This window comes from Marmota monax, unplaced genomic scaffold (assembly GCF_021218885.2).
Source record: "Marmota monax isolate L192 unplaced genomic scaffold, Marmota_monax_Labrador192_F-V1.1 WCK01_AAM20220418_F8-fsc00345, whole genome shotgun sequence".
In the NCBI taxonomy this organism is placed as follows: domain Eukaryota; kingdom Metazoa; phylum Chordata; class Mammalia; order Rodentia; family Sciuridae; genus Marmota; species Marmota monax.
In genome coordinates, this window is record NW_026694478.1 from 181817 (window position 1) to 209222 (window position 27406).

General features: G+C 36.8%; 1 protein-coding gene across 14 annotated transcripts in view; it reads right to left on the reverse strand.

Moving 5' to 3' along the window:
• The window catches only part of Sorbs2 (sorbin and SH3 domain containing 2), a 202563-nt gene that overhangs the window by 39613 nt on the left and 135544 nt on the right, over window positions 1–27406 (reverse strand). For 4 of the 14 annotated variants that reach the window (XM_058571172.1, XM_058571174.1, XM_058571175.1 and 1 more), the window contains 8 exons: window positions 26741–26879; window positions 23322–23494; window positions 18986–19052; window positions 18265–18309; window positions 16003–16192; window positions 13671–13785; window positions 5860–6018; window positions 2950–3006 (listed from right to left, as the gene is read on the reverse strand). In XM_058571172.1, coding sequence (XP_058427155.1) covers window positions 2950–3006; window positions 5860–6018; window positions 13671–13785; window positions 16003–16192; window positions 18265–18309; window positions 18986–19052; window positions 23322–23494; window positions 26741–26879 — 945 coding nt within the window. Of the gene's footprint in view, window positions 1–2949; window positions 3007–5100; window positions 5185–5859; window positions 6019–13670; window positions 13786–16002; window positions 16193–18264; window positions 18310–18985; window positions 19053–22536; window positions 23270–23321; window positions 23495–26740; window positions 26880–27406 lie in introns of those variants that run through there. The other 10 variants (XM_058571171.1, XM_058571173.1, XM_058571170.1 and 7 more) reach the window with 8 other exon arrangements.

Genomic DNA, 27406 nt, shown 5'->3' on the forward strand with positions numbered 1-27406 from the left:
ACCACATAGTTATATTATAGTTTAGAACTATTAATTCTACATGTGTGCAGAAGAGTAACACCAGAGCTGCTGGATACTGTCATCTGTGAGGATCAAGGTTTTCTTGGGACACAATAATACACTGTTGATCATCAAGTGGGGTCAAATTCAAAACACTTTTGAACATCCCTGAAGAGATCATAAATTTTAGAATGCCAATTTATGATGAGTCTAAACACTATTGTAATGTGAAATAAAACAGAGTGTAAGAACTGATAAATTGATTGTACCTAGTATTATTGCAGAAAACTGCAATTATTTTTCCTGTGATGATTTTCACTTTCAAATAAGCTAAAACCAGTTTTTGATTCTGTGTATAGTCAGAGAAGGTTCAGTATCACATTATAAGGTAAAGCATCTGTGACTAAGAGAAAAACTTGTACCCATAATTGTAAGAATGATATCTGTCCTGAAATAAAAATTCTATACAGAAAAAAGCAATCCATTTGACTTATTATGATCTATTGTTTACATATAGTCATTATTTTATCACACCTAGAAGGTCGTTTTAATGAAGAGTAGATATTGAAACTTTCTTTCTGTTAAGAATGATGTGATTAAACTTTGTTTAAAATCTGGTAACAATTCTTCATCAATGTTAGTTTCTCAGTTATATTTAAGGATTAAAAAGTATGTTGCTAGCTGGGTACAATGGTACATGCCTGTAATCCCAGCTACTTGGGAAGCTGAGGCAGAGGGATGGCAAGTTTGAGGCCAGTCTGAGCAATTTAGCAGACCCTGTCTCAAAACAAAACAAAACAAAAAACGTTGGGGATGTAGCTTGGTTGTTGACTTGCCTAGCATACTTCAGCCACGGGTTCAATCCCCAGTACTGGGAGAATAAAAACGATTTATTCATGACATATACCAGACTCTTGATAAATGGTAGCTAAGGTAATGAATATCAAATCAATTTATATATATACTAGAAATGTTATACAAAATGGCATTAAAAACAAAGTCTAGATACATTATTGGAGTGTTTTATTACATTCTGACAAACCATGATCTTATATTGATAACATAGTTAATATGCTACTAAAATCAATCAACATTCCTCTCAATCCCAAAGAGAGAGTGACAAATAGTTTAAGAACAGAAACTGAATTTTAAGTGATTTTTTGCCATTATCATAACATTTTAGAATGCATAAAATGAAATTTTTAAATATTTTTATGTCCAGGAACTACTGTGAAATGTTAATTATTTGAACTCATTTCACAAACATTCAACAGTTAATGAAAATTGTACTAAGTAAATTTATTTCTAAAAGGATTGAGCTCTTATATATATCCCTTGGAAATGGTAAAAAGTGTGGTATAAAGGAAAGAGCACTAACATGAAGTCTGAGTGATCAGTGGTAGTCCCCCCCCCCCATATTATCAGGTGATTTTTGGACATATTTCTCAAAATTGTTGCACTTTACTTTTATTTACTAAAAACTGGGTGAGCTGGACATGATACTTAGCCTAGAAATATCTGACCAAATAGAATTTCAAAATCAATTCTTGAATTGTTTAAAAGTTGAAATGATACCCTTTAATCATACATAAAGGTAACATAGCATATAGAATAGAATTGCTTGTTTTATTAGATGTTTTTAGAGTATATGTCTGCTACAAAACATAAACCTTAAAAAATAACTGAATTCAGTAATCCAGAAGGTTCCTGATTATTCCATTTTACTTTTGGTTTGATATATAAATATCATGGTCACTCCCCTGCTTTGACACACACTCTGATGCCTTCTATGGGGAAAATAATTTTGGATTGCAAATTAAAGCTCTAGAAAATTGGGAATTTCCTTCTGAGACTCTATGCCTGCAATTCCAGTGATCACCTCTATGTGTCAGTAGTACCTCCTGCAACATTAGTTTTGTTTTTATTTGCACATATTTAATTTAAAATTTCAATAGAAATAAGATATTTATTAAGTGTTATATTCACTTAAGACCATAAAGCAAATACTGTGTGAAAATTGGTTTATTCTGTTTGCTTTCACCTAGCTACTCCTAAGAGTTCTCACAGAGGTTTTTATACGGCCATTGGCTACCAAGCAGTGCCATTTTTCCTTCTGTCTTCTAGTAAGGCCTTTATTTGATTTCCAAAATAATTTTCTGTTTTCTTTGTAGACAGTAGGGAAAAATGCTTTTGTCTAAAGATATTTTCTATTTTTTTCAATAATCTCTTTGCCTATTTCAAATAAAAATTTACATTACATGGCCTAAATTTTTCATCTAGTTGACTGTTGTAAGTGTTCTTAATAGATATTTCAAGTCAATTTCATCTATGTGCCTGGGATGATCTGTTATAGTGTCTGCCTGGATTATAGTGTTGAGAGAATTAGTGGTGTCTGTCAAGGGTATAAAACTGGTAAGTTATAACACACATAACACATATTTGTCATCCCTATTCTTGACTGATACTAAAATCCATAAGTTTTGAGTATTTAGGAAAATGAAGGAATCAAAAAATAAATATTAGGCAAATGTGGTACATAGGCTTCTGAAAACTTAAGAATCTAAATTCTGTAAGCATGATGATGAAGTGGCTCTGAGAAGTTTGCTAATTCTATTTTCCACAGGCTAAGAAAAACAGTGGTTAATATATGCACTAATATGACAATGATTTTGATTTTTTATTTTCATGCTGCTGAATACCAAGTTTGCGCTGAACAGCTTAACTGATAGTTATGACTGGAATGATTCTTCATGTAGAAATTAGAAATAGCCAATGTCTGTAGTATAATTAATGTCTAGGCAATGATCCTAGATACAGCACAATGATACAAAGATAGGTTTTTCAAAACTAGCTTAGGCACTACAGTGAATTGTAAAACATGGGTGTTCAGAATCACAGTAACAGGCTCTAAGGGAGAAATCTGAAAAAGAGAGAATAATTTCCTTTTACCTCATTGGAAACACCAGAAGAATGATCTTGAACATAATCCAGAGCCTTTTTAGGAGGCTGGGGTGTAGATGAACCACATAAGCAGAAGTGTAGAGATGGAATGGAGGAGAATCAATGGCAGCAAGGAATGAACATGTGGAAAAGGTGACAACAGTTAGAAATTGAGTGCTGATAGCATCAGATACAAATAAAGAGTGACATGAATGGAGCAAAATGGGGTAGCCTAGCAGGAAGAGTGCAATGTTTACAGATATTCTCAAGCATTGGGCAAAATTGCTAGTGTTCAATTAGTAAATTTATAAACTCATTTTATCAAATCAAAATTAGCATTCCTAGTTTGGCCACAGAGGAATGCAAGGTTCATTAAAAAAACATTAAAGGAACGAGTGGCTAGCATGCTGGTAAGTTTCAATTGTGTGGCAGAAAATGACTGTAGAAAATGCTGATAATTTAGGCTCAGTACAGAGGTTGGTATAATCCTTCTAAACTCTCTAAGCAATAATAACAAGACATATAAAACAAAGATCGAGAACTTTTTTCTTCTTAAATAGAATACATTAATATTAATGTTAGGATACAAATGAAAAAAATGGAGAAAACATTTCTCCTATTAGTAATAAAAATTTCAGGATAAGTTCTTTGGTTTATATTCATTTACAGTCACATTTGATTCAGTTCAATACAATATAATAAATCTAATCAGGTTTCCTTTGCATTTTAATGGTCAAAGGGTCTACCATAAACCATTTATGATGCATATACAAGCATATAAATCAGCATATGATATGGTAAAAGATCATAGACTCTGATTTTTCTTTTCTCTCTCTCTCTCTTCCTCCCTCCCTCCCTCCCTCCCTTCCTTCCTTCCTTCCTTCCTTTCTCTCTCTCTTCTTTCTCTCTCTCTCTCTTTCTTTCTTTCTCTCTCTCTCTCTCTCTCTCTCTCTCTCTCTCTCTCTTTCTTTACCAAGGATTAAACCCAGGGGCACTTGAACACTGAGTTACATCCCCAACCATTATATATATATATATATATATATATATATATATATATATATATATATATATATATATATATATAGTGCCTTGCTAAGTTGCTTTAGGACATCACTAAGTTGCTGAGGCTACCTTTGAACTTGCAATCCTCCTTCCTCAGCCTCCCAAGCTGCTGGGATTATAGGCATGCACCACCATGCCCAGCATATCTCTGATTTTTAATAAAAGTTGTTGGGCAGTGTAATTGGCATGTTCTTTAAGAATTTAAAATTCATGAAACGTGACTGACACATCAAATGCATTGCTGTTGGAAAATACTTTTCCCAAATAAAACTTGATTTACTACAGGGAGTTATTTAAAGCTTAAACTAACTCTATTCCTATAAAGCCCAAGGGTGGGGGGGCATCCTTGGGTGGGAGTTTAGGGAATAGCAACATAGCAGCAGATTTCACTAGCAACACTGGACATCAAGGTTAACAGGGTTTCTTAATTTTTTTCTTTTCTCACATTCCTTTCAGTAGGTATTTTATAGTGAGCATATTCTGGTCATATATTAGAGTGGGCACTACCCAGAGACTTTTAGTTGCTGTTGTTTGACAGGCCTGGTTTTAACTTCTGGTTCTGCAATTTAGTATTTTGTGCAAAATTTTAACCTTTCTGTTCCTGTTTTCTTCTTATTATGGGGCATCAGAAAGATTCATGGATTAATGAGTACAGCCAGCTCTCCAGGGACTTGGTGATTCCTCAGCAAATGGGATCTACACAATAGTTGTTATTATTATTATAATTGCCAACATGGTCTTGTTTGAACTAGATCAAAGTGAACTGTAAATGAGTACAAATCCATACAGCTGTAATAATTGCCTAAATATTCCAGAACAGAAAAATCTTCAGCATATTACATTTGCAATTAATTAGATACAAGATAATCCTGATGCATGATTTGGAAAAACCATACAGCAAGTGTCTGAGGGCCTTAGCCATTTTGGTACAGAAGTAATGTGGACTAAGTTCCACCGCATTTGTATATATATTGTGCATTCAGTTTTTTTTTTTGTTCTCTAAACGAAACCTCTCTCTTCCAATAAAGGTACGTTTTAAAATAAATCAAACAACATTCTCCTATTTATCTTATAGTAAAGGCTAACCTCACTTACCGGGCGTCCAAACTCCAGTTCTGAAAAGAATTTATACCAGGGCTCATTTTCTAAATCTATGTCATCTGGATTTATGCGATCAGTCTAGAGCAGACGTGAAGGAAAAGGGAAGGAAAAGGCACACTGAGCGAAGTGAGGGAAATGCTGTGTGGTATGAAAAACACGCGCGCATTCACACGCCAACATGCACCAACTCTCATCCAACAAACCTCAGCAGGAGAGAACGGAGGAAGTTAAAGTAAAATGAGTAAAACCAGGATATGAAGATGAGCGTCAAGGTCCCTGGCTATTGCCCCTGGCCAAGGTTTCTAATTCTCTCCTTAGTTCCTTGCACAAACCATGGAAAACTCACTATGGAAGCATGGAGAGCACACCCCAGTCTTAAAATAGGCTCAAGAGAGGCACCAAATGGCTCTTCTGAGGCTGGTCACATCATTGTCCCTGGCCTCTTGGTGACTAGCAGCCCCAGGGTCTGAAGTCTGCAGACAATTCCCCCAGGTGCAGGCATCTGGAGAGGCTGGGACAGGGGCAGGGAAGGGGAGAAGAGATAGGAGGTGCGGGGAGGAGTAAGAGGTGCTGGGAAGCGGTTAGGGGGTTTTTTGGCAGGAAGAATCCAGGGCTAGGTGACAAGGAAGAGGGGCAGCCGGGGGAGGTGTGAGTAGCCAGCTTCTGACTTGGCCTTCTTAGCCTCTGGAGAACAGGGCTCCTCCTGAGCTTCCCCAAGAGCATTAGAAAACTTAAAAGAAGGAAGGAGCTCACCCGGATGGGAGAGAGAGCTGGGGCGCAAGAGTTTGGCGCGGGGATGGCGCTCCTGGGCGGAGGGGAGGGGCTACGCGTTACTTCTCCGTAGGGTGAGGTGGAAAGAGGCTTCCGGCCAGGTTCCCTTGGAACAGGTGTCGGAGATGTTGGGAGAGGGGGCTGTAAGAAAGAGGGGGTGAAGGAGACACTGATTCATTACATAGGGCTTCTCTATGAACCCACAGGACGCGGGTCAGTGCGTGTTGTGTGCTGTGTTAGGCTGGGGAGGACACCTATCAGAAGGTTCAAAGGCTCCAGTGGGGGTCGAGGACCAGAGACCCTTGGAATAGTCTGACTTACTGCAAAAATGTAAAGATCGGGAGTGGGCAGTGAAGACAGATGGGGTGTTTTGAGCCACCCCAAGATTCCCTTTCCTCCTGCATACTTTGAGCTACAGGAAAGGCTCTGGGTGGAGCCAGGTTTCCCCAAGTAGGTGCTGTGGATGGCTGGTGACGGGGAGGGAGTGTGGGATGAAATCTCACCTTGGTTTCCTTGCCATTCTAATTTAGAGAAAAGCCAATTTTTATAATTGACTTGCTTCCCTCTGTTGGTTTCGGAATGGTTGTATTTAAGATGGAAAAACTAAGGAGTGTTAACATAAACAGTGGGAGAAAATCCATACAATTACTTAAGTAATAGAAAGCAGACACCCAGCAGTTACTTAGCCCTCTCATACTCAGTGTGTTCAAATAATACTTGCCTGACCAGATTGATTCAGGATGTTCCTTTTTAAAATTAAAATTGGGTATTTAAAGTACTACAGGGGCCTTACTACTTCTTTGATAATTATCACACGACACCAGTTAAATATGGTATAGTTGAAGAGTGCAGTATATTAAGTGAGAAAAAAATTCCTAAGAAAAATTATTTGGTAACCCTGGCCAGGAGAAGAGCTGAGACTCCCAAGACATATTCCAGAAGGCCCTTAAGCACTCACTGGTCCAAAGCCAATTCCATATAATTTTCTTACAATTCTTAAAGGAGCTCAAGGATTTCCACTGAATAGTTACAACTCAGTCTTGAAAGAAACATTCTGTATCTTTTATAATTTTGACGGTTTTGAAATAGTCCATATTCCAACAAAAACCTCTATTTTACATGAACTCATTTTAGTGTTTTATTGACTTGTTGCATTTGTAACAGTTTTTTAAATCCTATGTAATGAATAGCCCTATGTAATGATTCAGTCTATATTGAATAATATACACTCAAAGTGTTTTTGTGTTGTGGTTTTGTTTCAATATTTATAGTAAAAGGTTGTAATAATAACTACACATGATGATGAAAAACGTTTGAGACATCATAACAAAAATAGTGCAAGGACCCAAGTTATCCAATACATGCAGAGATCATAATTACAAAGACTGTTTAATAACCCTAGGAAATGTATGTGATAAGTGATGAAAAAAATGTAACATGTACTTGTGCAGTAGTTATTATGACACCCAAAAGCTGGCATTGGATGATTACAGTAAAAAAAAAATGCACATATACAGAAGACCACACTGGTGTTCTGGTATTGAAGCTGTTTGTTTTTTCTTTTTTCAAATGTCATTTTGCTTTGTTGTTATTTTTGCAATATATAAAAGTATGAGAGAATATCCTATGGTGTATAGGAAAATGCTGCAGAACTCTTAAGACATTTTCCCTAATTTATGCCACTATTATATTGGGTTTACACTTCAGAAGTAACAGTGAAACTGGAAGAAAGAAAACATTCTTGTAACTACTTTGCCCTTTTCTGTTTAATAAAGAAATTTGATTCAATAGTTCCAAAAATATTAAGATTTTGCTATTACTAAAATATTATTTCTTCAAGTTATTATCTAGAACATTATAGATACAAAATATAATTTATCATAGAAAGGTTTTTCTGGAATTGAGTTTCTGATAAATTGACATTCAAGAGAATTTTTCAGTAATTTTTCTTCTGTTTAGAGAGGCATACTAGTTCTCCCGTAGGAAACTAATCTCTGATTATTTCAAACTTTATAGTTACTATAGTTAGATAGTAGTTATCTTGATTTTATTACGTTTTCTTTCAAGTACAGTATTTTGTTTGCTAAGAGGAGATAGAATAACTTCCATTAGAGGAAATAAATTTGCCTAAAGAGCATGAACAGCAGAGGGCAGCACATTTACTAGCTACATTAAGTATAATTTCACTTTGACTTCAACTTCAAGAAAATATATAAAAAATAGATAAACTAAGTTCTCATTTTATGCTGGGAGCCATGGCACATGCCTAAAACCCCAGCTACTGGAGAGGCTGAGGTAGGAGGAGCACAAATTCCAGGCTACTCTAGACACTTAGTGAGACCCTGACTCAAAAAATAGATAAGTAAATAAATAAAATAAAGAAAAAAGGAAATATGTTTTTATGGTAGAATATAGAAAAGGGAGCAGAATATCTATCATTTGGTACCATATCTTATAATGGCAATGTCCCATTAATTATGATTTTTCCCTATTAAAAATACAATTTATAATCTCAATGGGCAATGATCTAGACTTTATGCCAGTAGACATTAGCAGAAAAAACACACAAAACAATAACACTGGTAGTCTTCAGTAACTTTGGCATATAAAGAAAGGCACACACCTGAGTAGAGCCTTTGTGTGAAATAAAATGTAAGTGGCAGAACTAGAATTTTCTCTTTGCTGTGGTTGACCTATTGAATCGCCTTAGTTACACAACAATTAAACGCATTGTGTAGCGATTGCTAAGATTGCTAAGGTACACACAAATCTCACAATAATCAGCGGCGTGTATACAGATGGTCAGCTAACAAAAATATATGAAAGCTAATCATCTCCCTCATTCAACTTTCCTCCTATAACAGAGTTATTTTAGGAAGTATGGTCATGCTTCATTCTAATTGCTCATAAAAGGCAGAAGAGCAGAGATAACTGATATGATCTTTCTAACCCTCTTTTTAAGATCCCAGCAAACCTCTGCTTAATACAAGCTTTATGTCACTAGTGTAAGAGGAAATACTTAAGAAAAGCTATAACTATAAATCACACATCATCCTTATTTAAAAGCTAACAAGGGTGAACAATTTTTACAGTTTAAAAGCATTTAGCTGCTTTTGTGGCTACAGAAATTTCACAGTTCTCAGTCTTCTGAGGCATATACTTGCTTTATGTTGCTCCAAACAGAAAGAAGTGTTGATGCATTTTTTTCTTGAGAATTTATGCTCATTAACTTGTAAGCTTCAAAGCACTGGCTGTTAAGTATTATATTTACTGTAGATCCATAATAAATAATGAATGCTATACACATTGCTAGTTGGAATAATTCTTTATGGTTCAAACCATTAGATAAAACTTCCAAAATTTTTATACATTTATCTCTGAGTGGCAACTTTTGTTGATAAAGCAGCTCATGTTCATTCATGGTTTAAATCAAATTTCCACTCTGTATAGTGATTTCAATGCTTATTTCCTTTGGCTTTTCTTATTATGTGTAGGTTTAGTGATTTTAGGGAAAAGGGCATCTTCATATTGTTTTTTATTTTATTAAATGTACAGAGGTCCTGATCAAACGCCTTTTAAAATGAAAAAAAATTAACATGGCTCATCTACAAGTATATTCAATTTAGATGAGACATAAAGTTTTATTAATATAATCCTGATAGCGAGTTCCTGTGATTGCCTCTTGGAATAAATAATTGTGGAAATATGGTTCTGATTCACAGATCAAGTCAATTAAAGATGACTTCAACTGGTGATTGCAGTCTTTTTCTAGATATCAAACATTAGGCCCATTTAGTCAACATTTCTAAATTTATAGTCAAATGAATATTTATGAGCTTCAGAAAAGTGCATTTACTTTTGCTTTCCGGTTGAACAGCATAAATGCATATGCCACTGATTCCTAAGGAAGAAGAAGGTCTTTTTGCCAGGGTTTGGGAAGGACTTTTGTTCAAACAGTATTGCCCCCTCTGCCTCCTTTGTATTCCAGAGAATCATGGAATTAGTGAGCCATAGTTACTAATAGCTGGGTAGAATCCCTCCTGCATGTCTTGATGGTGACTCACTGGGCCTTTTGTCACTAGAAATGTGTGGCATTCAAAGATAAGCAACAGAACCAAGATTCAGTCTCTCCCTAATTTTACACTAACTGCAAGGGCAAAATCTTCATTCATTCACTTAGTAATTTGGTGAGTTATTCACCCACACATACCATATGTCAAGCATTGTTAGGTGTGGGAGATAGGATGCTGCACCAGACATGGTTCCTGCCTTCAAGGTGCTTGAAGTTGAGAGAGGGACACAGACAAGTAAACAGGCCATGACAGTTCTGTGTGATATGGGCCATGGAGGTGGGAGTCTGCAGGTACCAGCAGGGAGAGTTTTAAACCTAGAATTGAGAAGGGACAATTACCTGCAGTCAGTGTGACTATACTAAGACACAGGATGAAAATTTCTATGTGAAGGAAGAGGTAGTGAGGAGAGGTTTCTGGGCAGAGGAAATAGCCTGTGTAAATGAGGAGGTTGAAAGCTCCCTGTGTAGTTGGAACCCAGTAGTAGGGTGGGTGGGGAGAGATGAGGCTGCAGAGGATGCTGGGACTACGTCACACAATGTGTGTGTGTGTGTGTGTGTGTGTTGTGTAAATTATGTTAAAGGATTTGGATTTTGAATGAAGGACAACAGAGAGCCAGGAAAAAATTTTTGAGCACGATATTTTATAAATATTTTCTAAATATTGCTCTAGTTGTGGTGTGGAGATTAGGTTGGAGAATTAGGGAAATGGATCTTTAGGTGGCTGTTACCTGGTCCAGGCAATGACAGGATCAAGTGTAATTCAGGCAATGAACAAGTATGGACCTGAAGAGAAAAGTGACAATGGTATCTCTCATTGTGATCAGGATCTTGAGTTCATTGGGAGAGAGGGGATTTGAGTTGACATTTGAGAAAACTGAGCAGATGGAGAGGTCCTCCTAGAATTCAAAAAAGCAACAGAGAAGTGCCTGACTATTGTGTATGGTTTTTAAAAATTAAAAACGAGAAGAGCAAAGAAATGCTTTCAAACCGTCTTGGGGTAAAAAGACAGGAAGGTGCATCCCTAATAGCTTCAAACCCCTTTGTGCTGTCCATTTGTCTTACATCACTCTTATTTAGCAAGCTTGTACTGTGTCCTCTACATCTGTGTGTTCAAGACACTTAGAATATTCTGCAAACAAGATTGATATGTAGTACCACTACCCTTAGGCCTTTGTTCCCCCACCTCCCCAGGTTATAGAGGACTGAAATGGATTCAGGATTGATGTTGTGGTCGTTGGGAGAATAGACTAGTCCTATAACACAGTGCCTGACTAAAATGATACATATGACTTGCTCAAGTCATTTGGCATAACACTAGCTCCCAATAAATTTGTTTAGGAAGGATTAAAATTTTGCTCCATAGAGCCATTCTCATTTCCTTCAATGTTTCTAGGTTCCTTTCACTTATCTTTTCCTGTGAAAAGATAAGTGTTTCTAGGTTCCTTTCACTTATCTTTTCCTATCCATACCCAAATCTCTGACAATACTCATGGCTCTAGAACTTTCTATCTTTTTAGGACCAATTAAGTATTGGGTCATAATTACTCAGGGCCCAGGTTTCTGGCAAAGTAAATAAAATATACTAACTTATTATAAATCAGTCAATAAACTTAATTTATACCTGCAAAATTATCAAATAGACTTAGGTGGTAGTTGAGTCCCAGCTAAACGTTTCCCATTCAGCTAATCTAATACAGTAGTGATCAAGTGCACCGGGCATGAGTGCACCCACCAGCTAAGTTAGTTAATATTGCCAGTCTCTTTGTCCATAAAATGTGAATTCCACACATCTGCTTCTTAGGGTTGTTGGGGACATTACATGAGATAAGGCATAAATAACTAATTACAGAAGCATGACACATAGTAAGTGCTCAGTAAAGATTTGCAATGACTGTTTTGGTTGTTGCTATTATTACTGCTACTTTACAACAAGGAGTCTTTAAAGCTTTAACCTAAAGACTTGAGTAATGTAGGAATTTGAGTCACAACAATAGGGCCCATGAATGAGCTTTAGGTGGGCACAGGGAGGATTTTTAGGTGTGCCATTGAAGAGGTTGCTTATTGGCACAAATACAGATCTAGTCGTGTATATATACTCAATGAGAGACTTAAAGCTCCTTAAGGCAGAGACACTGTCTTGTTCCCCATTATGTCCCTATCACCCAATATAAAGTCTGGCACATAATTGGTGCTTATCCAGTTTTCTTGAATGAGTAAACCATAGCAATATCCTGATGGGAAAACTTCTGAAGTTGACTCTGTTTTCTGACACTCTAGCTACGAAAGCATTTCAATACAATTACAACATCCACCATCCTAGGAGTCTTATAATTATTAGAATGATTATTAAAGTTTTGCTATTCATATCTAAATATGATATTTTCAATTTCATGGAGTTGTAACATTCTGTTTCACTTAATTCTCATTCTGGGAAATTTTAAAGTACCTCGATATTCAATCATATAACGTAGAAAATGGGTTATAAGTTCGTAAAATGGAGTCTGCGAATCAGTGATGTTCCTTTTTTCTTTTAGTTTTTTTGTTACTCAAAAACATATGAGTTGTTTGAAGAGAGCCACAGGAGACTTAGATAAATGTCTGTTTGAATTATATGATTATAAGGTTTTGAACATGCTTCTTAAAAACACCACCACTAATACAGGGTTTCCCAAACTAAAATCAAGGACACTTAGGTTGGGTGTGGTGAGGCAAGGGTTTCCAATTAAATTTCAGGGCTGGCTTTGCCTTCTAGTCTATATAATAGTGTGTTTTCTTAGTTACTCTTGGGGGAGCTAATAAAACTTTCTTTTTCCTGTTCACTGATCCCAAAATTCTTTTAAGGCAAGGACGAAGTAAATTGATATTGACATAAAGGGTTTTTCTAGAAGCAGGCTTAGAGATGCAGAGGAATTGCAGAGTTTTAAAGAGATCTTGAGGGTGCTGATCTCTGAGTGGAAGAAAAGGAGAAATAAAAAAGGAGATTGGGGAGAGCAAAAATCCAGGGGACCAGGGAAGAACCTATTTGTTAACTTTAACTCGCACTTAGAAGAAGCAAAGCATTTTTCTCAGGTTTACATATCTTTTTGTTTGCATATCCTTAAAATCAATAATTAGAAAAAATATTGCAAAATGAAATAGTCTTGATCCTAGAATGACAATCAATCAGGATGCTTGAGGCTTAGTAACCTGAGAGGGATTTAATAAAAATCAAGTAAGTAACTTGTTATAAAAAGGGCATTTAGAAAATTTCCCCTTAAATTAAAGAAATATTAAGAAACCATTAAGGAAGGCAAAGAATGAACCTTCCTGTGTCTGCATATATTAGGGAGATTAATTAATGATTTTTCTCATTGGCAACCTAGAATAGAAATTACATGTTGTGTTTATGAGTGTTTTGTTTTTTAATTAAATTTAGGTTCATGACTAAGCACAGAGTAGCTATGCTAATGAATCTAGCATATGTGTGTACATGGATACATTAATTATATAAATAATTGGATACATATTAAAAGTATATATAATAAATAGCTATGATTATTAAAGTGTACCAATTCTAAGACAAGATGCACAGATCATGAAACAAAATAAACATGATTTCTAAATAATGCCAATAAATAAACTACCTTCATGACAAAAATCACTAAACGATGTGCAATTCAGGTTTATTTGGGAACCCTGGCAGCTAACTGAGCGGGCATTCTGATTTATGAGAAGTGCTTACTGGTCTCTCATGCTGCAAAATTGATGACTTCCCAGGTTCATATTCAAAAATACTCCTTGGCTCAGACCGAAATTTTCTGGTGTCCACTTTTCTGTCTGGAGGATCCCAGTCATGCCTAGAAATAAACAACAAATCACACACTAAAATAATCCTGTATGCTTAAAGCAGCTGTACACAAACTATTTGCTCTCTGTTTTCAAAGTTAATTTTAGCAGAGATTTAAAAAAAAATCTCAGGACAAAAAGTTAATTTATGAAAATAGCACATATTGTATATTTTGCTTGACATAAATGATTTAAGGAAAGTCATTCTTTTTATATTATATTTCCTGTGGTTTTTTTTTTTTCATATGGAACTATCCCACTGCTGGTTCAAAAACTCACATGAGGGGCTTATGGACACACAGACAATGACATGCTAGTAAACTCATGGGTCAGTAATGACAGCTGTGTATGTTTGAGTTTAAAGAATATGACAGGAGGTAAGTGGCAATATAGGCTCTGTGAAGCTATGAGAGTTTAACCCACCACTCGGTGACTAGGTGTCCTCCATCCAAAGTGATAAGGAGTAGCACACACACCATATTTGATTCTATTTCTTACAAGTGGTAGAAGAGTTTGCGAGGAGTTCAACAGAAGCACTTGGGTTGGCATACACAGAAACATGCAGAGTGGCATGGGAGACCCCTTTTGGTGTCAGCCTTGATAAACTAGAGTGCAATATTGATCTCATGGGAATCTACTTTTTTTCCTGAGCTCATACATCATTCAGAGACTGTCACAAAAGGATTTAGCAAGTAAAGCTCCAAGGAAGGACTTTGAAAGTCAAACTGTTTCAGGCAGCTGAGACTAAAGAGGAAGGCATCTTTTAGAGAAGGAAGAAAAATTTGTTGATTATAGATTTCTCAGGAAAAAGGATTTTCTGACTTTAGATTAGGGAAATTCTGACTCCATAGATGGGAATAAAATTCTGACTCCAGAGCATATTGGAAATAGTAGTGCTCCAAGAGGGAAACTTAGAGGCAAGTCCTGACAGTCTAGTAAATTGCTGAGCAATAAAAGACCCCTTAAACATTTTCAGTCTTTGTTTCTTCTATAAGACAGAGTAAAATGTGTCTTTTTCTCTTGCAGAGGTGTTTGAGCATTATGAGAAAATACATATAAGAGCCATCTGGAATTTTTAAACAATCATCTTATGTCTTTACTGGGAAATAGTACATTTAAATCTGAGTTAGTTTTGGTCATTTCTGATAGCAAAGACACTATTTTGTGTCTAAATGATTATTTTTCAGTGTTAAGACATCACACTTTCTAAACACATAATTCATAAGAGATCGATATTAAAATGAGAATTCCTTCACATGTGACTTGTGTCCATTTTTGTGACATCATGTACCCTATAAGGATCAGTAATTATTGTCAATGGGGTATTGAATATAAACTTTCTTAAAGGGTTTTGATAGATGATGCTTACTAACCAGTATTAATAAAGACCAATTCTTGTATCCTTACTTGTTCATTGCCAGCATAGGCTTTGGATTTAAGCAGAGCTGAGTTTGAATCCTGGCTTTGATATACTAGCTGCATGAGCTGAGCAAGTTTCTGCAATTTTCAAATTAGTTGTCTTTCTCTCTGAAGTAGAAGACATGCCTAGGGATGTTCTCAGAATTAAATGACATAATATGGGAAAAGTGCCTATCTAATGAGTTCCGGATAAAGATTACCTATAATAGGAATATTAGTGTCATAATCCTACTAAAAATGACCTAATGAAAATGTGTTTGTAAATTTTTGTTTGAGTGTGAATACTCTGAATAAAAATATTTCAGTGGAATGAAAATTTAGGATCAGCTCAAAAAAACTGGGGAAAATGAATCATAGACATTTATTAGCTAATTCCTTATTTATGATTAATGAATAATTTCCTCTGGTTTCAAAAAAAGATTTTCTTAAGCTAATATTTCAGATCTGAGGAAACTGAAAATTAACTGTATAGACACTCACCTGCTGTAACAAAGGAAGTCCATGTAAATTATTTATATTTATTTATCTCATATATGCACTTATTGGATCAAAAAGCAGAGGCTGTGTCCACTTTACTTGAAGTTTAACTTCATGCATTCGAAAGATCTTTCAAATACATCAGCATGACCCAACAAAATGTTTGCTACAGTCTCCATAGTGGTGGGCCATATGGTTTATGTAGGGACTAATAAGATGTACATATGTTCTCCCTGCAAGACAAGCACTGATTCTTCTACTGAATGCCATGGAGCTTTATTTTGTATTCTAAGCTAGGTATAGGCCTCTTTGTGGGATGGGGAATGCCTTACTTTTCTGTTGAAGACCGATCTCTTGGTCTGAGCGGTGGGACCGGAGGTGGAACATGTGGGGGAGGAACCGGAGAGGATGCATCCTTAAAGGCATCGGTGCCATTGTCAGAGTGGCTTTTGGAAAGAGGTCTGTAGGTCTGGGTCTTTGCAGCAGGATGTGACTGAGTGCTGTAGGATGGGTGGTACAGACCTACCATGAATAAAACAAAAACAAAAACAAAAGCAACATTTAAAAAAGCATGAAGTTGTTCATGCCTTTCAACATACCCAATGATTTTAAAAACTATTATCCACAAACATATTCATAATGCACACATAAGACGGTATGTCATGTATCACTTTGTAATATTATCAACTTAGTAATCATTATTTATTATTTATTAACTTACTACATATACATTCACTGATGACAGTAAATTTTCATCAATTATTTTGGAATTAGTAACCATTCAGACTGTTAATAAGAAAAAAACTTACAGGCACTCAGCAAATTTTCTCGTTGATCATAGGCTAATAACATCGGTAAGGTTTCAGAAGAAGATTAAAAAATTTTAGAGCTATTTCCAAATATCTGCTGATAATTTAAAAACTGTGCTTTACATATGACAATTAATATGTTAATTGCAATCAAACAAAACCCTGAACAAGCTCTATCCATACGATGCTATGTGAGGCACAAGGGAACATAAACACTCAATAAGCTTCTAGTAAATTTGAGGAATGAGGTAAATGTTCAGTAAGCTTCTAGTACATCTGAGGAAATGAGGCACAAATAGAATTATTACTGAAAATAATTGGTAACATTTAATAAAGACCAAATGAGGAAAATATACTAAGAATTAAAGGATATTATAAAATGGTAGATGGGTCAGAGATGCTATCATAAAACCCAAGGGACTAGTCATCCCTGAAGGATTACTTTGGGTGGACAGAAGAGGGTATCAGGGATAAGTACAGGACAAAGAGAAGAGGGATGCGGGGTTAGTAAAAAGGGAGAAGACTAGTTGCAGTTGCTGTTTCTACTGATTAAACGATAAAACTTATAGGAATTCTGGCTTTCCCTGCACTAATTACTCATGGAACATCACCTTCAATATTTAAAAAAATCACAAGAATTCTGAATTTCCACAACTGCAATATTTCGGGGTAAGTTTATTTGCATTCATCTGTTCCTCCCGAAGATCCATGCAAATTTCTGTGACAAATGTAAAGAGACAACATCCACACTTACAGTTTTTGCCTCAGTTCTACAGTCAGACTTCAACTTTTGAGCTAAATAAAAGAGGTAAGTTTGGTGTACTGGTAACTGGAAATAAAGATGGAGGGGAATATCTTAATGTATTTCCCGTTATAATTTGAGGGAGCCAGGACCTAAAACCAGAGATTAGTAGCTAGCTAAGCTTGCTTTACTCATTTTCCCTCTATTTGTCTTTGGAAACTAGTAGCAAAATACCTAATGCTTTTAGGGCATGAATGCTGGTTCTTCAGGGGTCAAGGAGGAGAGAGCCTCACACAGTTCTGCTGCCAGGCTGGCTAAAGGACCCCTAAATGAGAACAAAGCTGATGAACAGTCCTGAGCCTGTGGCTGGGCAGGCAGAGAAGGCCCTTGGTGAAATACCTGATGCAACATTTAGGAAGAAGTGATAAAAGGAACCATTTTTTTTTTTAAGGGTCTCTCACTCCAGCTGAAGACCACTTCACAAGATGCCAGAACACTCAAATACAAGTGGCAGTGCCCCGACTGAAGTTATTCTATCAGGATCAGTGGCAATTCTGAGTTAGAAAAGTGGCCCAGCCAAGTGGGATTTTTCACATCTCTCAATGATTGACTGCATTTTGGAGCAGAAACCTGGACAAGGTCACAAAACACTTTGCTTGATTTGTTTTTTGGGAAGTGTATTTGAAAGATCTTTCCCAATTGTAATCACTCTCTCTGTTGATAAAAGAAGATCTTTATCTTATTTTGTACCCGGTATGTTCTTTCACCCTGTCCTTCACACTTTGGTTAAACATTCCTGAAACCCAGAATAAACTAACAGTGGGGATGAATGAGACAAAACAGTATTAATTCTCATTTCCATGAGAAAAGATCAATCTTTTTGTTATGCATGCTCTGAAAAAAAGAAATCAAGCAACCTCCTAATTATAGGAACCACAGTGTGGTCAAACAGAGGGACAAAACAAACTGATGGTGTAGTTCTTCCAACATTGTTGAGCATCAAATTGTCATGACAAGCAAGGAAACCCATCGGCCCATCCTACCTGCATTATATGTGTAAGGAGTATTGTACATGTCTGTGTCATCATCTAGAAAATGAAACATAAATATTATGGTAGTACAGATTCTGTCACCATGCCATAACAACACAGCAGAATTTCAGAGAAACATCAGAAATTTGCTAAAAGAGCAATGCGTTTTTCCTAGTTCATAATATCCATTTATGTTTCCAAGTACTGCCTTTTGCTGAGCCTCTCTGGACTGACCTTTCGTATCTTTAATGTATTTGCCTTATGGCCCTCTTCACAGCATGCAAAGCCCATGCCTTGTTCTCACTTCCCTAGGAGGCTTGTTAACTGCAGGGAGCAGGCTCAGCCAGCCCAGCCTACATCACTCTCCTGATAAGGAGCGAGCCCTTGGGGGAGGAGGGAGGAGGGAGGAGGGAGGAGGGAGGAAAGAGGAGTCTGTTGAAATAGACAACATGCCCAGTGCAGGATGTGAACAGGGAAGGATGGAGGGAAAAGACCAGAACACCTGGCAGTGTCCAAGGTGCTCCTTCTAAGAGGCTTTCTGGCAGCTTGGGGGTGAGGCAGAGGCACACATCTGTGAGTTGAGGAGTGATAAAAGAACAGGAAGAATGTTGAAAAGAAAGGGGGCATGAGATTCACTAGGGTCTTGACATTTTTGTGTGAATGAAATCATGCGAAGGAGGAGTAGACTTCCTTCAAACCACAAGGCCCCCAACAGAAAACAGAACGTGCATACCAGGCTTGTGCACCATGTGGATTTGCTTAAACATAGTCTTGTACCAGTCCTTGGGTCGGTCAACTGTCTGTAATAGAGAATATCCGATAGTTAATAGAACTGACCTCAGGTAAACATTGCTTTTCAATGTCTTCATTGCTTGTAGTCTATCTTTTTAGTGGCAATTTCTGTTTAGTTATAAAAATTTTCTGACTTTTCACTATTACTTGGTGGTGATTTTAGCAATTTATCCTGTTATATATGCAAATTATAATTACATTATCCCTCCTTTGAGTTTATACTGAATTGGAGCGTTAGATGCTATGGTTTTATTTGTTCAAATCACAGCTGTGCACTGACCGCATCTAGCTCTTTATATGTGACATTACCTTATTGTACATCAGTAGAAAAGTAAACATATATCTTTATAATCATAACTAAATGTTCTGCTTGACAAGATCTTTATCCCAACTCTTTCAAAGTTACATGGGCAAGAAATTTGACTATTTTGTTTGACACAGTTAGCTAAATAGACCAGATTTTCTAAGACTGTTCTCTTGATTTGGAAAGTTTGGTTAGTACTGCTACAAAAGAATTCTTGTACTTGTTAGCTCGAGCATTGGTTTATATTTTATATCCTAATTTTTCTTTTGGAAATAGAGTTACCACATTTTTCATCTAGAAATTGAGGGTCCTGTGCCAGATGGCTTTGGCAATGCTGCACTAGTAGATTAACATTAAGGACTACTTGACTTTATTTGCCAATCACCTCTGCATTCTCAACTCTTCCTACAATGGAAAACTGAAGGCAGCTGATTGACTATATAGTCAAATGGCAGCAGCTGGTAGGAAGGACAGTAGTGATAAAACAGGAGACTGGCTTTTATTTGCTGGCTCAAATAGAATAGTTAAACATGTATCTTTTTTTTTTAAGTTATATTTTTTAAAGATGAACACAATATCTTTACTTTATTTTATTTATTTTTAGGTGGTGCTGAGATTGAACCCAGTGCTTCATGTGTGTGAGGCAAGCTCTCTACCGCTGAGCTATAACCCCAACCCCAAACATGTATCTTTTAAAAACTTTATTGCAGTGCTGAGGATGGAGCCCAGGGCCTGGATGTAGGTAGGCAAATGTACCACCTCTGAGCCCAACCCCTTTGCAACATTTAAGGGACTTTTATTTCCATAAAAGATCAACTTCCTTTCCATTAATCTTCATTTCTTTTACAGTATAAGAGCAACAAAAAATAATACATAACTTTGTGCAAAAATATTTTCTAGCCATACTTGGATGCAACCAATGGGAACAACGAAGCCTAATAAGTCAACTAACGTCACTGAAAATGGCAATGTATTTTGACGGACAGGAATATTTTGCTCAATTGTTGGAGGGCCTGTATCAGGTAGGATTTCACAGTTATGCCATCTGCTAGCTTTATATGGTGAGCAAAGAGATGCCAGGCAATGCCCCATCAGTTGGCAAAGGAGAACATGAAACTAGTAAAATGGGATTTTAAAATTCAAGGTCCCTTTCTAGAAGAAGCCCTATAATCCTTTAAAGCTCTTTTTTTTTTTTTTTACAAATGCCATCATGAAGATTGTCATGCTTCATATTGTAATTATGAAAGTAGATGTCTCCTCAAATCTGAGGAAATTTACTTTTAGATGTGTCCTTCAAAAACATTTTGCACGAACAGTAATTACCAAGACTTCATTGTGCTGTTGTCATCTATAACCTTGACTGAATAGATTTCAATTTTTCTACTCCTACAGTTTATGAAACATCAGAGTTTCACAATGAATTAACATGCAGCGATTCCCAAAAAGAAAACAGACATATTTTCTACATACCAGTTTACAGTAATTCTGTTCTAATTTTTGCAACTTTCCAGTTCTAAGAAATGGTCAAACAAGTGTTATATTTGAATTAAAAGGAAGAAAATTTTGCATGTCTCTTAACTAGCTGGGCTTAATTACATGATCTCATGGGGTCTGAGCCCTAGTGATTTTTGTTGTTGTTTTTGAGAATGGCAGTAAAAGGCTGACAGAGACATCCCAGGGCGCAGGAGAGTGGTCAATCTAGAAAGCTCCTTCCCTTCATTAAAGTAACTCAAAAGTAGTGGGTATTGATTCTAGGCTTTCTGGAGCGTCTGGCCCATTTAATAAAATCCTGTTGCCTTGGTATATGTTGGTCATCTGAGACGATACTACGACATGGTGCATTCAGTCAGTACTGCCTTTGGTGTATACACTGGGCAGAAATTTAATATGAAGTAATTTGAGTCTTATAATCATTCCTTTCTACACAGCTGAGAAAGGAAAATACCCTTGGAGATTCTTGGCCTGCTGTGGCTCAGAGATGGCCTGACTCAACATTTATAAACACAGCTATACTTGGGGATGTGCGCTGTAGGCTGCAAAATAGTAAACATGAGTAAGAGAAGTCTTCATAGACCTGGTCCTTCTTGGTAAAGTTTTAAAGGTCTAAGGAGAGAATGATTGTACATAAAATTACGGTTCCTTATAAGGAATTTCTGGATTGCTTATGTTTTATTCTCTATTTTTAGAAGGCAAATGAGCATCACATGTCTAGTGTATGTATTTGCTTATAACTAAGCATGCTTTTGATTTATAGTTGAAAAATAATACATACATTTTAAGATTACTTGATTTTCATTAACCACCAGTTTTTACCTTTAAAATACAAACAATGCAAGGCCTTGCCAGTTAAAAATTATGTCTTATGGATTAAAAGAATGGATCAAATTTGCATGCCCACTGTTACATATCATGTATTGACTTAAAAATCTACCCAGAGGTTTCAGATAAAAGCTTTTGAGTCCAACTTTATAATTACATAGAAAGCAAAGATCTCTTAGTATGTTTATCTACTGTTCCTCAAGGATCAATTAGACAAAACTAACGACACCATCCCTGTCTGACTTGGTATCCTTACATTATTAGGGGGAAAAAAATCAAATTTAACAATTTTGAGTCAGAAATCCTAAAAAGGACACAAATGACCAAACACCACCATCGGAAACATGTAATCATTGTAAGACTGAAAATATTAGTCACAATCCCTGAACTTTTTCTGTTACTTCACTATGACAATCATCAGTTTCAACATAGAATTTTAGGACTTTACAATTCACCACATTCAACATTCTAGCAATCTAATGAGTCAAAAGCCCCAGTTCCTGCTGTACTGATTTTTTTTTAACTTCAATTAAAACACTGATGCTTATATTAATAAATTTTAACTCTTTTATATCTGTATATCATTTTATGTCTGTATATCATCCATGGACTCCTCATATAATAAATGCAGGTTCAAAAACAGAAGAAAAGCCCCACACTTTAGCTTTTTTTGGAATGCTTCAGTCTTACCACTGATTTCTTCCTGATCTCTTTCCCATTCTTTCTCTCTACCCATTATTGTCTTTGGCTCCCCAGGTTTGCATTCCAGGGAAGCAGCTCTTGGCAACACCCAGCCCTTTATGTGGGCCTGGCCGGCAAACTGTGTGCCTCTGGGGGAGCTCCTTTCTCACACCTCCCCCCAATTTCACCTGCAAAGATGCTGTGGCTCTCATCCTGGTGTCCCCAATCCTCCTTCTCCCCGGCAAGCACAAGCCTCCTCTTCAAGTGGACCTGGTCAGCACGCAGCTGCCTGCCCTGGCTCTCAATAGCTGCCTCTGCTGCTGCTGAGCTTTGCCAGAAGGGGCTGCCCCGGACACACTGAGCAATGCTTTGGCAGAGTTTAAAGACTTAAAAAAAAAAAAAAATTCCCAACACTTTCACTTATCATCCCCAGAGAGCTCCCAGCAGGCTCAGTTGACAGGGGACAGACACTCAGATGTGTATTTTTCTTTAGACACTTTTCCCTTTCCATGACATTAGCTCCCTTCACTCCAATCATCTCACCTCCCAGCTCCCAATTCACAGCTCTGCATCTCCTGGTGTTAACACACATCCATTTCAAGAAACAAAATCACTGGTTTATTTGCAATGCATGTGGGAATTCAAGGCAGCCAAAGAATTTGCTTTTTTTTTTTCCTTGTTTTTTCTCTATGGCTCTATCTATCCTTGTTTTCTTTAAAAAAGTTTTATCATTTAATAAAAAAAAATCACAATTTTCATGACTCTTAATTCAAATGGAAAAACAGGTTGCGTAATTCTCTTCAATGGACAGTTCTCTTTCTCTGCCACACAGCATAATATTCATGAGAACTCAATGGCACAGAGGGCAATCCTCATTATATAAGACCCTAGGAATGCACAAAGCCACGCACAATCCATCCTTTGTAGAGGCTGTGCATAGACCCAGGCAGACGCACACGCTGGCATTTCCTACCGTTCTAATTGCTGTGGGGATTCCGGATTCATCCACTGGCCCGATCCCCGGGTAATGTGGAGCTTTGATGACTGTCACTCTCTTCTCTTCCTCTGAGGATCTGTACAGTGGGATTGAGCTGCTGGTGGTACCGTCCAGAGACTGTGCATGCTGGGAATAGGTCTCTGCAGAATCTGTGCAGAAAATTTGGTGAAATATAATATATTGGATGCAAAAAGATTCAAAATTAATAGTGCCTCTTGTACTTCTGTGCCAATTGTAACATAGAGGTCATATTTCCATGGCTCTGTCTTTTAATTCATTGACTTTGTTTTTGAGCAGCTTGTGGTATAGAGGATATAGTGAAGATGTGCAGTGAATAGGCTATAACATAGAAGACCCCAACATTTATGACATTTGTTGAGTGACTGTTTGACAGCCACTGTTAAGTAAACAGTACATGTACCACCTCGTCTTCCCTTCCAGTAATCTTGAGGGACTATCTTGAGAGGGAGACAACAATCAGTTCTGATGAGGGGGCAGATAAATTCAGTAGTTTTCCTCAAGTCACAATTCATACCAATGTTATTCTTGTGATACCACTGACCACCAATGACAGTGACTTCATAGAAAACCAAGTGAACAAAAAATCACTTTAAAAATTTTTACATCCAAACAGGCATGAATGTTAAAGGTTGGGGGTAACAAAAAATGCTTTAAAATGATTAGTATGAATTGAATTGGGTTTAAATAGCCAATGGCTATAAAAGGCCAAAGCTATAACGTTTTACCACTTGAAGATAGCAATGGTACTGAGGATGTAAATTAGATGAAGCTTGTCAAGAACCTATCTTCCTGTTATCTTTATCAACTTCTAGTGTACTTTCAGAAGCAACCAAAGGGACACACAAGTATTATATTTTCCACTTACTCTGAGTTTGAAAATATGTCCTGCCATTCATCTGGCAAAATTAGCAATAAGACATCCTGTCTTTTATCAATTATTTCAAAATTTTGGTGACTAAGAATGTCACTTTCTTTATACTGTTTATGCCATAGCATGGTAGTTCTGTCACTCAGAAAGTTATTTTATGTGGAAACAGAAGAGCCCTATGTTTCAGGATAGAATTCATTGATATCATTCAGATATACATGTGTGTGGGTAGAAGTACATATATATGTACACACACATATACATACACACACAAATATTATATATAAATGTATTTTTCATGAAAAATTGTATGAACATCATAAGTAAACATTTTAAGAAATTTAACTCATCTTTATAAGGGTAATTGGAGTTAAGGTCTAACATTTATAGCTATTACTATTATTATGAATATTTTCAATTTAGCTTGCAACAGAAAAGCATTTTTAGTACATGTTTTAAAAGAATGGATAAAGCTAGGAATATGAAAGCCAATGAATATGAAATAAATATCTTTTCAAATTCCAAAAAGGACTTGAGAGCATAACCCTGATGCTAGTATTTTAATCATCAATGAATGTTTTTCGAAAAGTTAGTATGTGCAAAGTCCTAACCTAAGCACATGGAATCAACTCTGTCTTTCCCTGTGTTTCTTCAGGTTATACAGACTGTAGCTTATGCAATGGAAGTTAGTTCTTTATTTTATTATTCTTTTATATGGTCCACTTAACTCTTATCTTTGCAATCCCTTGTCCCCAACTAAATATAAAGATTAAACTTATAAATTCTTGTAAATTCTTCTCCTATCACAGCATTGGCCAATTAGAATTTGTTTGATGTTTATAAGAGAAAATTCTTCCCATGTAGTATAGTTAATATGTAAAATCTGCTCATTGATAAGGCCTAAAATCAAAGTCTCTCTCTATTTGAATATTTGTAATTTTTTTTGTTTGATGGAATGGTGCTGGTAGGGGGGATAAAACTGTGTTCATTAGGACAAGCAATTGGATAAAGAGTCACACTTTGATAATAAGTATTTGGGAAAGTGTTGTGGATATCCAGAATAACTTGTGAAGCTTTACTTTATATATATGTGATGCTATATAGTTCCATTACAAAAATCTAAATATGATGGATTTCTGTTATAATACTAAGTATGGGCTGGTGGTTAAAGGGAAAATTTTTGGCACAGGGAAGTTCTACTTTCTTGTACTCTAAAAGGACATCATTATAAGATGCACAGATGATCCCCAGGGGTAGCATTAAAGAAGGCACAAGTATGAGTCTTTAATGAGTCCCACAGCTGCATTTGAAGTCTTACAAAGAATTTGTTGACCATGGAAGCTGAGTTCCACCATGTACAGCCTGGATATTGCCATAACATATTCTTTAGTAAACTAGGGATTATCATGATCTTTCAATATGGAGTCAGTATTGGGAAGGTGGGGTGCTGCCTGTTGTCAGCCAGGGAATAGCAAAGTCCTGTATTCTGGTCACTTTTTCTCTGTTGCTGATTTGCAGTGGCCAGAGGATGTGTCCTCTCCTTTTCTCCTTTCCTGAGAGGCACATGTGGGCATGCTCTCCTCAGCTCCTTCTCTGCTTCTTGCTCTCCTGGAAGTTTTCTCATTTCTCAACATCACAGAAGCTTTTTCAGCCCAAATTCATTTAGTGGTTCAATTTGGTATGTCTTTTAATGTTTGGGGGTTTTAGAAGTATTTATTACATTCTTTTCTAAACCATGCTTTATATAAGATTTTTTCTTTTTATGGCATAGCATCTTTTTTTTTTTCCAGGAGGTTTGAAGAATTTATGAGGCCCACCAAATTATATGCTTAAATATTTTTGTTTATGTTTTTTTTTTCCTGGAGGAGAGCTATATTTTTCATCTGATCCTTAATCCCCAAAGGGTTAATAACTGTCTCTCTATAAAATTATAGAATCATCATTTAAGAGATCTCTGAAGTTTCCCTTGTTTAGCTTCCTACCACCCCATCCCAAACTGATGGCCTTCCGGTCTTGGTCTGCATGGTAGTTTATTACCATGTGAACCAGTACTTTATTGTTTTATTACTTTGTGAGACAGCCTGTTCCTTTGTCACACTGTTTTGACTGTTAAACCATTCTTCCTTGTATATAAACCAAAAAGAACATTCTACAGCAAAAGTTCTTCCACAAAGGTAAAATCTGCCTCATGGGAAAGTACTACATTAATTTTTCCTGGGTAGTGTGGACTTTCCTCTCCCCAACTGTATCTTTTCCTTTCTACCCGCCACCTCAAATATCAAATAGCCTTTTTCCAGGCTCAGAGGTAGATGGGATCATGGTCTTGGAAGAGCTGGGTATTTGTTTTGTCTGATGTTGAAACCTCTGCCCTGGTTCCTCCTAGGACAGGTCATTGAAGAGTGGAGTGTTGAAATATCCTGCCTCACTTTGATGCCTTATGTTTTTCTCGTGTGCTTTGTACTTATATTGAAATAGCTGCGGGACTCATGGCGCTCACATCACTTACCAAGGGATCTGCCATGCTGCATGATCATGCTTGAGTTGAGCGAGGCTGGGAGAGAATATGCCGAGGGAGAAAACGGCCGTTGATAGTAACTCATTGGACTCACGGCTCCTCCAGAATTGCCATTCACTGTTATCTGGCTCTGAGGAAAGGGCAGAGGCATCCTGTTATAGCAAACAGTTCCTGTAAACATTTTCTCCTTTACATGACAAGGAAAGGCTTCCAACTGCATGACAGTAATCAACTGCCAAGTTCTGATTTATTTCAAACACTGATGTCATAGGGGCAGGGCACATTTTTTTCAGTCTCTCTCTCTCTCTCCATTTTATTTCTGAAAGTCACTCTCCTCTATATCAGAGGGCACAGAAGGTGGCTAGAAAGGATGAAAGCAGTTAGACACTCTGTTCACAGAAGTGCCTAGTGGTATCAACAGGAGTCACTGCTACATAAACATGGAGGGTGCATGTGCTCCTAAAAATCATGACTTAAGTAGTTGTGACTTAAATGGCACATGCAGGATTTGAAATGAATGCTCTGACATAAGGGGAGGGATTGGTTCTCAGATTTAGGAATATCCTCTAGTGAATAAAGGTTTCCAAAGCAAAGTGAATAATCTAAGGAACAACCTATTCTAGAAGAGTCACATACCCAGTAAGGCATCAGAAATAC